This window comes from Ovis aries, chromosome 3 (genome assembly GCF_016772045.2).
Source record: "Ovis aries strain OAR_USU_Benz2616 breed Rambouillet chromosome 3, ARS-UI_Ramb_v3.0, whole genome shotgun sequence".
NCBI classification, from domain to species: Eukaryota; Metazoa; Chordata; class Mammalia; order Artiodactyla; family Bovidae; genus Ovis; species Ovis aries.
In genome coordinates, this window is record NC_056056.1 from 155,831,585 (window position 1) to 155,845,731 (window position 14,147).

Here is a 14,147-nt window from a genome sequence, read left to right on the forward strand (position 1 = left end):
AGTCTAGGCTTTCATGAGCTGACTGTACAGTATTTGTACCATTTATATTTATTATAATTAAATATTGAATGGATTAAATAGTTGAGAAAAGAGTTGTTGAAAGATGAGTAAACAAAATTGTTATCAAATTAGTTTATCAATTGCCAACTATATAAGATTGTGAAAACATTGTAAATATTCACAATATTTTTTCTTGTATGATAAAAAACTCAAAAGTAGAAATCATAGTTAATACACAATGGGAGTTGGTGTACAAAGGAAGACTATTTAAAACTGTACAAAAAGATAAATCATAATTTAAAAACTGGCAAGTTCAAGTACATTGGTGTACTTTAGATTAAAATAGTTAAGGCTGGTTTTTATGATGTTTTCTAACTCTCTGCTTTTTCTGTTTCTAAATATAAAACATGCCAAATTTACAGACAAGTGCCAAACAAATACAGTTGGCTCTCCATATCTGTAGGTGTCACCTCCACGGATATGAAGGGCTGACTAACTGTAAGGGATTTGAGAACCTTTGGATTTTGATATCTACGGGGGGTCCTGGAACCAATTTCCCATAGAAACAAAGGGCAACTGCATTCTTTCAAATAAATAAAGCATTAGAGATATATTTCATAATTCCTCTGCCTCCTCCCTCCCCCAATGCAAACCCTTTCCGTCTCCCTAAAGATAACACAGTATCTGGAGTATCCAAACCTAACATTGATAGGTAAAGGTGAAGTGCAACTAAAACAGATAAAATTTGAATTATTAAATTAAAATAAAAACATTAGATCACCTCCATGTCTATACAAAAGACTTGAAATTTACTATCAAAGTACTGAATTATTAAAGTTTTTAGACCTGCAGTAATTAACAAAATAGGATTCCATTAAATAAGGTGACAAAGATATATAAATTAATAGTCGGAAGTATCTGAAAATATTTTCTTAAATTGTCATTATTAATTTATACTCTTCCCAAGGAGCAAGCTAATATTATGGCATCTAGTCCCATCACTTCATGGCAAGTAGATCGGGAAACAATGGAACCACTGAGAGACTTTTTTTTGGCTCCAAATCACTGCAGATGGTGATTTAAGCCATGAAATTAAAAGACGTTTGCTCCTTGGAAGAAAAGCAATGACCAACTTAGACAGCATATTAAAAAAGCAGAGACATTACTTTGCTAACAAAGGTCCATCTAGTCAAAGCTATAGTGTTTCCAGTAGTCTTGTATGGATGCGACAGTTGGACTATAAAGCTGAGGACTGAAGAATTGATGCTTTTGAACTGTGGTGTTGGAGAAGACTCTTGAGAGTCCCTTGGGGTGCAAGGAGATCCAACCAGTCCATACTAAAGGAAATCAGTCCTGAATATTCATTGGAAGGACTAATGCTGAAGCTGAAACTCCAATACTTTGGCCCCCTGATGCAAAGAACTGACTCATTGGAAAAGACCCTGATGCTGGGAAAGATTGAAGGCAGGAGAAGAAGGGGATGACAGAGGATGAGATGGTTGGATGGCATCACTGACTTGATGGACATGATGAGTTTGAGCAAGCTCTGGGAATTGGTGATGGACAGGGAAGCCTGGTGTGCTGCAGTCCATAGGGTCACAAAGAGTTGGATAAAACTGAGCGACTGAAGTGAAGAAGCAAGCATCTTAATTTCATGGCTGCAGTCACTGCCCACAGAGAGTTTTGGAGCTTGCTCCTCAGATGAAAAGCTATGACAAACCTGCAGAGCATATTAAAAAGCAGAGACATCATTTTGCTGACAAAAGTCCATCTAGTCAAAGCTATGGTTTTTACAGGAGTCTTGTACAGAAGTGAGAGTTGGACTATAAAGAAAGCTGAGCACCGAAGAATTGATGGTTTCGAACTGTGGTACTAGAGGAGACTCTTGAGAGTCCTTTGGAGAGCAAGGAGATCAAACCAGTCAATCCTAAAGGATATCAACCCGAATTTTCACTGGAAGGACTGAGGCTGAAGCTGAAGCTCCAATACTTTGGCTACCTGATGTGAAGAACTGACTCACTGGAAAGGACCCTGATGCTGGGAAAGATCGAGGGCAGGAGAAGGGGACGACAGAGAATGAGACCATTGTACGGCATCACTGACTCAATGGACATGAGTTTGAGCAAGCTTTGGGAGACAGTGAAGGACGGGCAAGCCTAGTGTGCTTCCCTGTCCATGGGGTGGCAAAGAGTCGGATATGACTGAGTGACTGAACAACAATTTGTACTCTTAAGAAAGCATTTCATTGACCAAGAGTAAATTATTGCTCAGATGTTGCTGAGTACCAACTTAGTAGATTCCCCTGGAGAAGGAAATGGCAACCTACTCCAGTATTCTTGCCTGGAAAATTCCATGGACAGAGGAACCTGACAGGCTACAGACCATGTGGTTGCAAAGAGTTGGCCATAACTGAGCACATCAGCAATTTAATAAAGTCCAAATTCAAAAGGTTTTAGAATATCCATAGTCTGTTTCAAGGAAAAAAAACTAAACTATATGGTGGAGAAATCAGAGATATACCACCATAAGCTACTGATCAGTTTCAATATTACTATTAGTGGGTTAAACTTATGTTGTTACATGTCTACTTAAGATGCAGCAATACCACCCATGATGTATTCCATTGCAAAGTGCTTAACTTGAATCCATAAAGTCTATGGATGTCTGTTTGCTTTGTAGGAAATATAGGGGATAGAGAAATGGGCTATATAACATCACAACAACTTATCGCACAAATTGAGAGGCTGAAACTTTCTCTGAAACTACTGTCTCCTTAACAACCGTCTCTTCAACAAGGGACTTGGCTGGATGAAAACAGACTGAAGGGATATACCACCCAGATGCAATGTGTGATCCTAAATTGGATCTGGTCCTAACATACCAGCTGAGAAACATTTTTGGGGGTCCCAAGTGAGAATATAGTCTGGTTATTAGATGAGATAGAAATTTTCTGAAATGGAAGGATGGAGATCAATGACTAGACAAAGTGAGTTATAAAGCTGTATGTAAAATGTGATTTCGTACTCTCTGTATGATCTAAAAACGTATGCGTGGACACAGAAAAAGTCTACATTTTAACAGTGACCATTTGGGGCAGTAGGTATGTGATCATTTTATTTTTGCTTATAGTATTTCCTAGATTTCTATAATAATGTACTGCTTCTATAATAATACAAAGACTAACTTTAAAATATAAATTCGATGGAAAATTTATATGACTTTTTAAATATCAATTCATCATCATCTATCATAGAAAATGTATGAGACAGATACAGACTTGAGCAGAAGCCTAGAGAGACTGGAGGTTTGTATAAAAAAGTCTCAACTTGAGTTCTTTGACTGTGTATAATGTTTTGATCTAATCAAGATATTTAGTATCTTCTGTGTCCTTTCACATACAAAATGTTTCAAAGTGCATTAAAAATACTGTCTTAACTTTTTCTCACTAGCAGTAATAATGACCCTTCTAATAATTATTAGAAAGCTCAGTATAAAAGGCGTTTTGCTAAACAGGCTCGTAAAGCATAAAGGATTCTAGTTGCCTTTGCATTATAATCAGTTTCTTCTTCACCGTGAAAAGGTCGAGCTTAATGATTTTTTGGATTACCACTACAGATGCAAATTGGAGTCCTAGAAAATAAGCAGCCACTTTGGAAAGTGCAGAGCCACACTCTGATGGCCTTAAAAGTGAGGAACAGGAATTACAATTTCCACTAAGAGTACTCAGTTTCTTTTGAATATGACAATATATTAATATCAATTTCATATCATTTCTTTTAAAATTCACATTTAAGTGGTATCACTTGAGAACTGTTCACTTTTTAAATTGAAGGCTGATCTTTAAAATATTGGAAAATGGCTGGTATATTTAACTGTTATTTATTTTAAACAGAATTATTTCAACCTAGAGGTTAACGTCTGAGTTTGAAACCCAACTAGAGCTGTGTAACGTTGGGGAAGTTACACAGTGCAGCTAAGCCTCAGTCAGTTCTCTGAATCTATAAAACGGAGAAAATAGTATTTACCTCTCAAAGTTATAATGATTAGATGAGACTATGCTTAGAAACCTAGGTGCCTGTTACACGGTAAGAGGTCAATAAATATCTACAAACATGATGGTGACTCTTATAAACTTGACATGTTCTTCTTGTCCTACATATCCTAATAGTATCGATGCTACCGTCCATCTCCATATGGACGCCCCATAGGTATCCCAACCTTACTATCAACAGATGTAGCAGAATCACTGCTCCTTTCCAGGGTCCCCATCTCAGCAGAGGGCATTATCATTAACCTAGTTATTCAAGACCTGAGCCAGGAGCCATTTCTGTCCTTTTTAAAAAACAAACAAACAAAAAACCCACCCCTCTAATTTTCTCTTAGTTCTATTTTCAATACATTTTTAATCCAAACACTTCTCACAGGTCTATCAGCATCATGCCAGTCCAAGCCAGCATCATCTCTAGCCTGGAAAAGCACAAAAGACTCTAGATATAGCTTGCTATTTTCACACTTGTCCTCCTCACCCACCTTAGCCTGTTTTCCACCCAGAAGGCAGAGTGAGTCTTTTAAACGAAAACTAGGTGATGTCACTTTCTTGCTTAAAAGCCTTCAATGGCTTCACCTCAAACTTAGAACAAAATCTAACCTATTTTCCTTGCCCCACGGCCCCTAAATGATTGGGCTTCTGCCTCCCGTCTCTCCCAGCACCTTTTCCTTACTTGCTCCACTCCAGCCATCCTGGTCTCCTTTGCTATTCCTCGAGTACCTTGAACTTGCCAAAGACACCTCCAACTCTATACCTGTAGCCTTGCCAGTCTTTCTTTATGAGGGATTTCTTCCCTGTTGGCAATAAAGCTTGCAGCTCACTTTTCTACTCAAACATCAGACTTTTCTGACTACATCATCAAAAAAAGCACCCCCACGGCTCTATTTTATTTTTCTTCATGGCACTGTTACTACTACAATGTACTACAATAAGCATTGATTTATATACATATTAAGCATAAATATTTAATATATGTCCATATTACATACATATCAATACAGATAATATATATGCGTACATTTTTTATGGCTTGTCTTCCCAGCTAAACACCACAAGGTGAGGGCTCTGTTTTGTTTATTGATGGATCCCCATTATCGAACAGTGCTTGGCACCTCGTAGGCAATAAAGAAGTACTTTTCAAGATCAGGGACTTCCCTGGTGGCTGAGATGGTAAAGAATCTGCCTGCAATGCAGGAGACCTGGGTTTTATCTCTGGGTAGGGAAAACCCACTGGAGAAGGGAATGGGAACCCACTCCAGTATTCTTGCCTTGGAGAATCCCATGGATAGAGGAGCCTGGCGGGCTACAGTCCATAGGGTTGCAAAGAGTCAGACACGACTAAGGGACTGACACTTTCACACTTCCTTTCAAGATTAACTTATCCTCATATTAAATTGGCTTAGGTTTAGCCAAATACTCCAATCACTAAAATAAGCCCTAAACAAAACAAGCAAGCTGAGTTGTTACACAGAATTAGTCCTCTATATTCCATCTATTTTGCAGAATCCTTACAGATCTAAGTTTGAAAATAGGGGTCAGAATTTTTTTTTTTTAATTTTATTCAGGAAAACTAACAGCAATCTAGCAGAAAAACATCCTTTCATTTTATCAGAGTGCTAGAAGAAAAAAATTTTTTTTAAAAGCTTCTGTATTTAAAATAATTAAGTGCAACTAAGACCTGATGCAGTCAAGTAAGTAAATATTTAATAAATAATAGCTAAATATGTGGACTTAACTCACTACACTACTGTTGCCTTAACCTACTATATGTCTCAACTATGATACACTGTAAGCCACAGAAAATAATTTTATATTATCATCACTGAATTCAAATATTGCAAAGCAGAATATGAGTAAAACTCCAGCAGATAACTCTGTACTTCTATCACTTTATCTGTTTTCCTTATGACACATCACTTTTTATCTTTTATTTGCAGATACTGGTGTTTTTGGACACAGGATTTTTGTCTATTTCATCTTTGCATCACCTCGAGTGTTAGCACAACGATTGGGCTACTCAGTGCACAATTTCTGATGGAAAGGATGAATGATGCTGAGGGCCAGAGTTGGCAGTAAACATTATATAAATATAATAACAGTTAAATACTTGAAAAGTGAAAGTGTTGGTCACTCAGTTTGTTTGCCTCTTTCTGACCCACTGGAGCCCTGTAGGTTCCTCTGTCCATGCAATTCTCCAGGCAAGAATCCTGGAGTGAGTAGCCATTCCTATTTGCAGATTTCTAAATGAGCCCAGTTAGTGTTTTTATATCATATCCTGTTAGATAATAAAAGTGGTTTCTATGTATTCTATTTTGCTTCACAGTATTTATCACAACTGTCATAAAGCAATCATTTGCATAGGTATTTGCTTCACATCTGGCTTTTCCACTTTAAATTCCAAGGAGTGAGAAGTATACATTTAGGGACTTTCCTGGTGATCCAGTGGCTAAGACTCTGAGCTCCCAATGCAGGGGACCGGGCTTTGATCCCAGGTCCAAGAACTAGTTTCCACATACTGCAACTGAGGGTTCTGGATGCTGCAACTAAAAGACCCAGTGCAGCCAAATAAAGTTAAAAAAAAAAAAAGAACTGTACATCTATAGCTTTTCAGAGCCTTAGCATCTTATAATAGTTGGGGCTCAATAAATACATTTTGAATCAATGAATGAAGTTAGGGCTGTGCTACTGCACCATCTGAAAATGCCTGGAGTCCCTTCCCAGCTAGTTTTCTGGATACTGACAGCTTCACCAAACTCCCTGGTTTAGTTTTCAGTGGTTTTAGGATGCACAGTGTTTCACAAGCATCTTAAAATTTGTAGTATCTCAGTGCATACAAGGAGATCAAACCAGTCAATCCTAAAGGAAATCAACCATGAATATTCATTGGAAGGCATGATGCCAAAGCTCCAATACTTTGGCAACCTGATGTGAAGAGCCAACTCACTGGAAAAGACCCTGATGCTGGGAAAGATTGAAGGCAGGTAGAGAAGGAGATGATGAAAGATGAGATGGTTGGATAGCATCATCACTGACTCAATGGACATGAGTTTGAACAAACTCCGGGAGATGGTAAAGGACAGGGAAACCTGGTATGCTGCAATACATGGCGTCGCAAAGAGTTGGACATGACTTAGCGACCGAACAACAATAACAAATCCTATGTAGTATGATTTGCAGCATTTCTCCCCCCGCCCGCCTGAGAATTACATAAGATAACATTGTTTTAATTAATGATGGTATTTTAGAATCAAGGAAATAGGGTTATTGCTAACTCTCCACCTTGATGTGAAAAATATAAAAACTTCAAGTACTTACATCAATTAAATCTGAAAGATCATGAATATAATACTTGAAAACTGAGGCATTGGTTGCTTCAAGGGTTAGGAGATATTCATTCCGTGCCTTAATTGATTTAAGCTTGTTTTCCGAATATTTTGCTTGTCTCTGGAAATGAAGAAGATCCAGGAATTGGGAAAAACAACAGTCATTTTAAAATCAGACAGGGAAACATACATGAATTTCTATTCATCTAAACGATTTATTCTACATATACAAATGACCTTCCAAGTCCTTTGAGAAAAGTGCAATTTGAATCTGATTTAAATAAATGAAAATTGCCCAGCGACGGAGAATAGCAACAATGTATTTGGGCATCAGGCCCATTTGCAATGAAATCTGTTTTGTTAATATTCAAAATTCTCTACACTGTGTACTAGATACTTGGCACTTACCACTAAACAACGTCCAGCTGTTATTACATGATTTTTATGTTTCTTAAACATTTTCCATCCCCACGGGAGGAAATGCATGTCACTTCTCAGTAATTTACAACGTGTGTCTATCAGCTGTTACATCACTGTTTCTAGGTTTGTCACCTCCAGGGAGGGCAGAAGGGCTCTGCCGTCTAGTTTTACTTACTTTTTCCTTCATTTTTTCAATTTTTTTCACTGAGCTTCGCCGCTGATGTCTCTCTTCCAGTCTAATATGGAAGACTGGATCACCAGACCTGCCAATCTGCTTCTCTTCTTGTTTCTCAGCCTCCTTCAGTTTGCTCTCTGCACTGATGCTCTCAGCGTGATACATATGGTATGTTTTCATCACCTGTGAAAATGTGACCCAAATTGTTAAAAGATGTTTGTCTGAAATGAGGGAATGGAAACCATTATATGACGTGTATGTTAAAGATATCACCTTCCAACTGGCAGAGGGAAAGCCAGATTGTTAGTAAAATAGATAACGGATATCCTATTCCTTTTACATAAAGCAAACAGAAATATGCAAATTCACCTGCCAGCAAGAGGCATTTAGGAACAGATTGTGATGAAAAAATGATTGACAGAGTCTTGTGTGTGCTCTCAGTGTACTTAAAAAGTTCCCTCAAGCTGGAAAGTCTTCCTCTAAAATCTCCTCTGAATTTGCAGAATAAACCATTACACATGGATACATTTTAGCTAAACTTTGGAATTACAAAAAACTCCAAATAAGTATAGCCCTTACTAAAAGGACTATATTGCTTAAAATCTACTTGTCAAAATATAAAAGGTAAATGTAAGGTTCATATATGGTTTTAGGGAAAAAAACTTTTCATAAGCACAAGGTAATATTTTATGTTAATGTAGAAAACATGACAGAAAAAAGAAAGTAAAATAAAAAGTAAAAAAACAAAAAAGCATATGATTTTGGTATACAGCTATCCAGTCTTTTTTCTATGAAAATACACACACACACACACACACACACACACACACTCTTCTTCATTTTAAAATGACATATATCACTTCTCCTTCAAAAAATTCTGGATCATACTGTATTTATAATTTTTAGTCTCCTATATCCTTTTCCACTTAAAAATATCAACATTTTTCTATATCACAAAATATTCCTCTAAAAGAGCTGTATAATATTTCCTTATACCAATTCTCTACTATTGAACATTTTAGAATATTTTACTTCTTGCTTTTTTATAAATAAAATTGTGTTGAAAACCTTTCATATATAGTGTATCTTATTTCTTCTCTTAGAAATGGTACACATAATTTGCATTTTAATAGATTTAGGAATATACAGGAGATGAAATTTTGTAATGTAGCCTTCCCATGTATATTATAAATATATAATTAACCCTAATTTAAATGTTTTTAATTAAAAAAAGTTTAAAGGTATGGTGATTCCAATGCAACTAGTGTCTGAAAGAATATCTGAAAATTCAGCACCCAAGTAATCAGTGCGAGTACATTCTCAAAAATGATGTTAAATTCTCATCCACATAAAACAGAGTTTATTTCATCTGTAAATAACTGTAAGTTATCCAGAACTAACTTTATAACTAGGTTATAATTGTGTTCAAGAGATTGATGTAATATTTTAAAGTAAGGAACTTGATTTTTCTGGTTTCAAAATATGAGCTTTAAAATAGTTTGAGGGCTGGAAGCATCACTAGAATAAATATATTTATTTAGGTGGAACCCAATTGCTTTTTTTCCATAGGTTACATGTAAAAGGTAGAAAATCAGCACTTAGGGTTCAACTTAATGCACATCCTCCAGATGACTATTTGAAGCGTAAAATTTGGGGTTAATGAGGAGCCTTTACTTGTTCTCATAAAATCTGATAAAATCTCATAAAATCATAAGCTAGCAAATTACGTCAAAGGCACTGCTGGACAAGAACAAAGTGTGGATTAAACCACAAAGTCGGGGCAACTTTTCTCTTAGCTGGGTGTAACTACAAAGTTGTCTGTTTTTAGTTAATTATCAAATCTGTCCGGAGAGGGGGAGTTTGGTTGGCTACTCCAGTTTGAAAGAAAAATAAGATAGCATTAGGAAGCAGCTGGGGAATGAAAAGGGAGTCACCCTGCAGCTGGGCAAACAGCAAGGTCAATGAATCTATTACAAACCTTGCATTTCTAGGCTTGGCTCTGTTTATATTCCCCGCCTGAAGCAAACCCACATGCCATTTGGGTCTTGGTTCCAGTTACATCTTTAAATGAGAGGGTGAAAAAAACCAATCTCTCTCTCTCTCTCTCTCTCTCTCTCACACACACACACACACACACACACACACACCAAATGCAGTTGCTCAGCTGTCTTCTTGCTACTAGACAGAAAGGAAGAAATGAGAACACGTAACTCCCATCAAAGATGGATGGAAAGGCATCTCAGACAGACCAGAGTAACTGAGAAATCTTGATTTTAAATACTTTCTGAGGAAGAGATCTGAACTCCAGACTCTTGCAGAGGCCTACTGTAAGCAGGTAACTGGCACTAACTAAACTTTAGGGCTTCCCTGATAGCTCAGTTGGTAAAGAATCTGCCTGCAGTGCAGGAGACCTCGGTTAGATTCCTGGGTCGGGAAGATCCCCTGGAGAAGGGATAGGCTACCCACTCCAGTATTCCTGGGCTTCCCTTGTGGTTCAGCTGGTAAAGAATCCACCTGCAATGTGGGAGACCTGGGTTTGACCCCTGGGTTGGGAAGATCTCCTGGAGGAGGGAACAGCTACCCACACCAGTATTCTGGCCTGGAGAATTCCATGGACTGTATAGTCCATGGGGTTTGCAAAGGGTTGGACATGACTGAGAGACTTTGACTTTCAAGCTTTATGAACTAAGGATCCCAAGCAGGCAGCTAGCATGGCATTTCCCTGTGTTAGAAGGAAAATATTTGAGTCTGACAACACTACTAGCAAGAGGGTGTAAATATCATAATGTGGTTCAGCACGATAGCTGAAGATTCTCCACCCAGTTCAATGGTAATTTCCAGAAAGGTAATCTCTTTGTTCCATTTTCCCAATTTGACTTAGGGTTTCCACTGTTCTCAAAAATGTCAACAGTTACAATGAATGAATTTTAAAAGTTGGGGAGAAAAACACTAAAAGCTTCTAGAGAACTCTAATTTGCAGATAATGAATGCCAGTAAAAACTTCATTATTTAAAATGTAAGCTGTTGACAGAAGTTAAATGCTTTTTGTATTTAAAATAAAATAAAAGACAGTTCTCTCTTTTTCAGAGAAGTAAAAGAAAATGTTTGAATATATGCTGCAAAGAAAATAGCAGCTTCTCCATCAGCTTAATGCGAACACAAGCCTTTGCATACCAAATAACATGACAGGCATATCATGTTATAACATCCATTTAAATGTACTCCAATAGCATATTTTCCCATTTGAATACTTTTCTACAAAAACCTCATGCATAATTCTCCATTGAAAATACTCAATTTATCTTCCCTGCAAGAAGAATATAGTCAAGTAGAAAGTGACCACATCATACATTTCTTTGTGAGACTGAAATCCTGCACAAAAATTTTGGGCAGAAACTTAATATTTTTTTTCCTTACTGACAGACCTATACAATGGACCTGACATTGCTCTTGTACTTTAAATCAAAATAATTAAAATATCTGAAGTAAATTTCAATATTCAGTGTAAAGAAATCACGATGTATCTGAAAACTATTCATGTGTTAGAGATGAATGGATTACGGGTATAAATTCTACTTTTTGACTTCCGGCTCAGAAGTTAGAAGACATGGTTCCCAGAATGGATCTACCAGGTGTGAGGTGTGGACAGTTATTTAACACTTCTGCTTACAAGATTGTTGCAAATACCCAATTGTATGTGGCCCCTGTGTGTGGGTACAATTGAAACCATACTGAGTATTTAATACATATGTATGTATATATTTATGTATACAGTCTATACCACTAATATATATATGTACATATATAAAATATATATTTAGCTAAATAAACATTATATAATGTCTACTACGGGCCAGACATTGTTCTAAGCATTTTCCAAATAATAGCTTATTTAATCTTTCTGATGACATCACTGACTCAATGGACATGAATCTGAGCAAACTCGGGATACAGTGAAGGACAGGGAAGCCTGGCCTGCTGCAGTCCATGGGGTGGCAAAGAGTCGGACATGACTTAGAGACTAAGCAATCCTTCTAAAAATGTTTATTAGGTACATACCTTTATTTACCCCATATTACAAATGAGAAAAGTGAGGCACAGAGAGATTAGGCAGTTTCCTCAAGGTCACACAGCTGGTAATTGGCAGAGCAACGGTTGGTACCCTAGCAGTCTGGCTCCAGATTCAGTGTTTTGGACTGCTGTGCCACAATCTTTGGAAAGTTAAAGCACTGTACAAACAGAAGCCCTCTTTATCTGGGGGATATAGTTACTCTTGGTCATATTCAGAAATGCAGGAAAAGAAGGAATGAAAGATAAGGATTTATTCATTCCACATTTGTAATGAAGACTTGGTTTCCAGGGTTCAGTTCAGTTTAGTTCAGTCGCTCAGTCCTGTCCGACTCTCTGCGACCCCATGAATTGCAGCACGCCAGGCCTCCCTGTCCATCACCAACTCCTGGAGTCTACACAAACCCATGTCCATCGAGTCGGTGATGCCATCCAGCCATCTCATCTTCTGTCATGCCCTTCTCCTGCCCTCAATCTTTCCCAGCATCAGGGTCTTTTCAAATGAGCCAGCTCTTCACATGAGGTGGCCAAAGTACTGGAGTTTCAGCTTCAACATCAGTCCTTCCAATGAATATTCAGGACTGATCTCCTTTAGGATATACTGGTTGGATCTCCTTGCAGTCCAAGGACTCTCAAGAGTCTTCTCCAATACCACACTTCAAGAGCACAATTCTTCGGCGCTCAGCTTTCTTTATAGTCCAACTCTCACATCCATACATGACCATTGGAAGAACCATAGCCTTGACTAGACAGACCTTTGTTGGCAAAGTAATGTCTCTGCTTTTGAATATGCTGTCTAGGTTGGTCATAACTTTCCTTCCAAGGAGTAAGCGTCTTTTAATTTCATGGCTGCAATCACCATCTGCAGTGATTTTGGAGCCCAGAAAAATAAAATTAGCCACTGTTTCTCCATCTATTTGCCATGAAGTGATGGGACCATGATCTTAGTTAGTGGATGGATAATTGAGTTGAAGAATAAGACTAGAGAAGTTAGCATGAACCAGATGAGAAGAGCCTTGATATCCCAACTACTTAAACAGTATAGAATTTATTCTGTAGGTGTTGGTAAATCTACAGAAATGTAAACAGTATGGTCAAAGCAGTACCTTAGCAGTAATCCAGTGAAGACAGGCAGGAATGTTTAGGGTGGGAAGTGACTTCATTTAGCACGAAGAGGGAGTGGAAAGGAGGAAAGAGAATTCAGAATGGCAGGTACAGGGCTTTTTCTCTGTTCTCACTCTCTCGGACCTTTGCTTAAACTTGACTTGACTCCCCGCACCATGGAGTTCAAATGCTCTTACGCTCTGGCTCTAACACCAGCTCAAACAGTACCTTTGGGCTGGTATTGGAACACAAGTGATCTGAGTCGATCACTTAACTTCTGCCTCAGAATACTTCCCTGCCTCTGTGGCCCTTCCGCCAGACAACCCAACCTTACTGCCTGGAATGCCCTTCCCCAGCATCCTTTCCTGGTACCATTTTGACTCATCCTCCAAGTCAAGGTCAAAGGTCAACCTACTGCTAAGTGTTCCCTGATTTCCCAGTCAGAGTGGTCTTGTTCTTCTGACCGCCAAGACCTACTTCCTGATACCACCTGAGAATCTGCCATGTGTTACAGATGTTTGTGTACCATTCAGTATCACGGACTGGCCTGTAAATTCAGTGAACCCACTAAAAGGATCTTGCATGTTAAGTCACTTTAGTTGTGTTTGACTCTTTTCGACCTTATGTACTGTAGCTTGCCAGGCTCCTCCATCCATGGGATTCTCCAGGCAAGAATACTGGAGTGGGCTGCCATTCCCTTCCAGGGGATTTTCTTGATCCAGGGACAGAATCTGCATCTCTTAGTCTCTTGCATTGGCAAGTGGGTTCTTTACCACTAGCACCACCTAGGAAGCCCCAGGTATCTTAGGCACCTCCAGGTTCTTAATACTACCTTCCATACAGGAGGAATGAAATACGGATCTGGTGAGAAACAAATGAAGGACAGGAATCCTTTTGTTTTCATCTGTCTATTCATTTAACAAAAATTATGTGACTGGCATTGTTCCCCTCCATCCCTGGTATCCAAAACAGTACCACCAGTAAATACCCAGGACTGGACTGATGGGAT

The 14,147-nt window shown here is 38.2% G+C and overlaps 1 protein-coding gene across 4 annotated transcripts in view; it reads right to left on the reverse strand.

Moving 5' to 3' along the window:
• The window catches only part of SRGAP1 (SLIT-ROBO Rho GTPase activating protein 1), a 298,594-nt gene that overhangs the window by 85,289 nt on the left and 199,158 nt on the right, over positions 1 to 14,147 (reverse strand). For all 4 annotated transcript variants that reach the window (XM_027967491.3, XM_004006501.6, XM_042246974.2 and 1 more), the window contains exons 5-6: positions 7,967 to 8,149; positions 7,364 to 7,492 (exon numbers count right to left, since the gene is read on the reverse strand). In XM_027967491.3, coding sequence (XP_027823292.2) covers positions 7,364 to 7,492; positions 7,967 to 8,149 — 312 coding nt within the window. The remainder of the gene's footprint in view (positions 1 to 7,363; positions 7,493 to 7,966; positions 8,150 to 14,147) is intronic.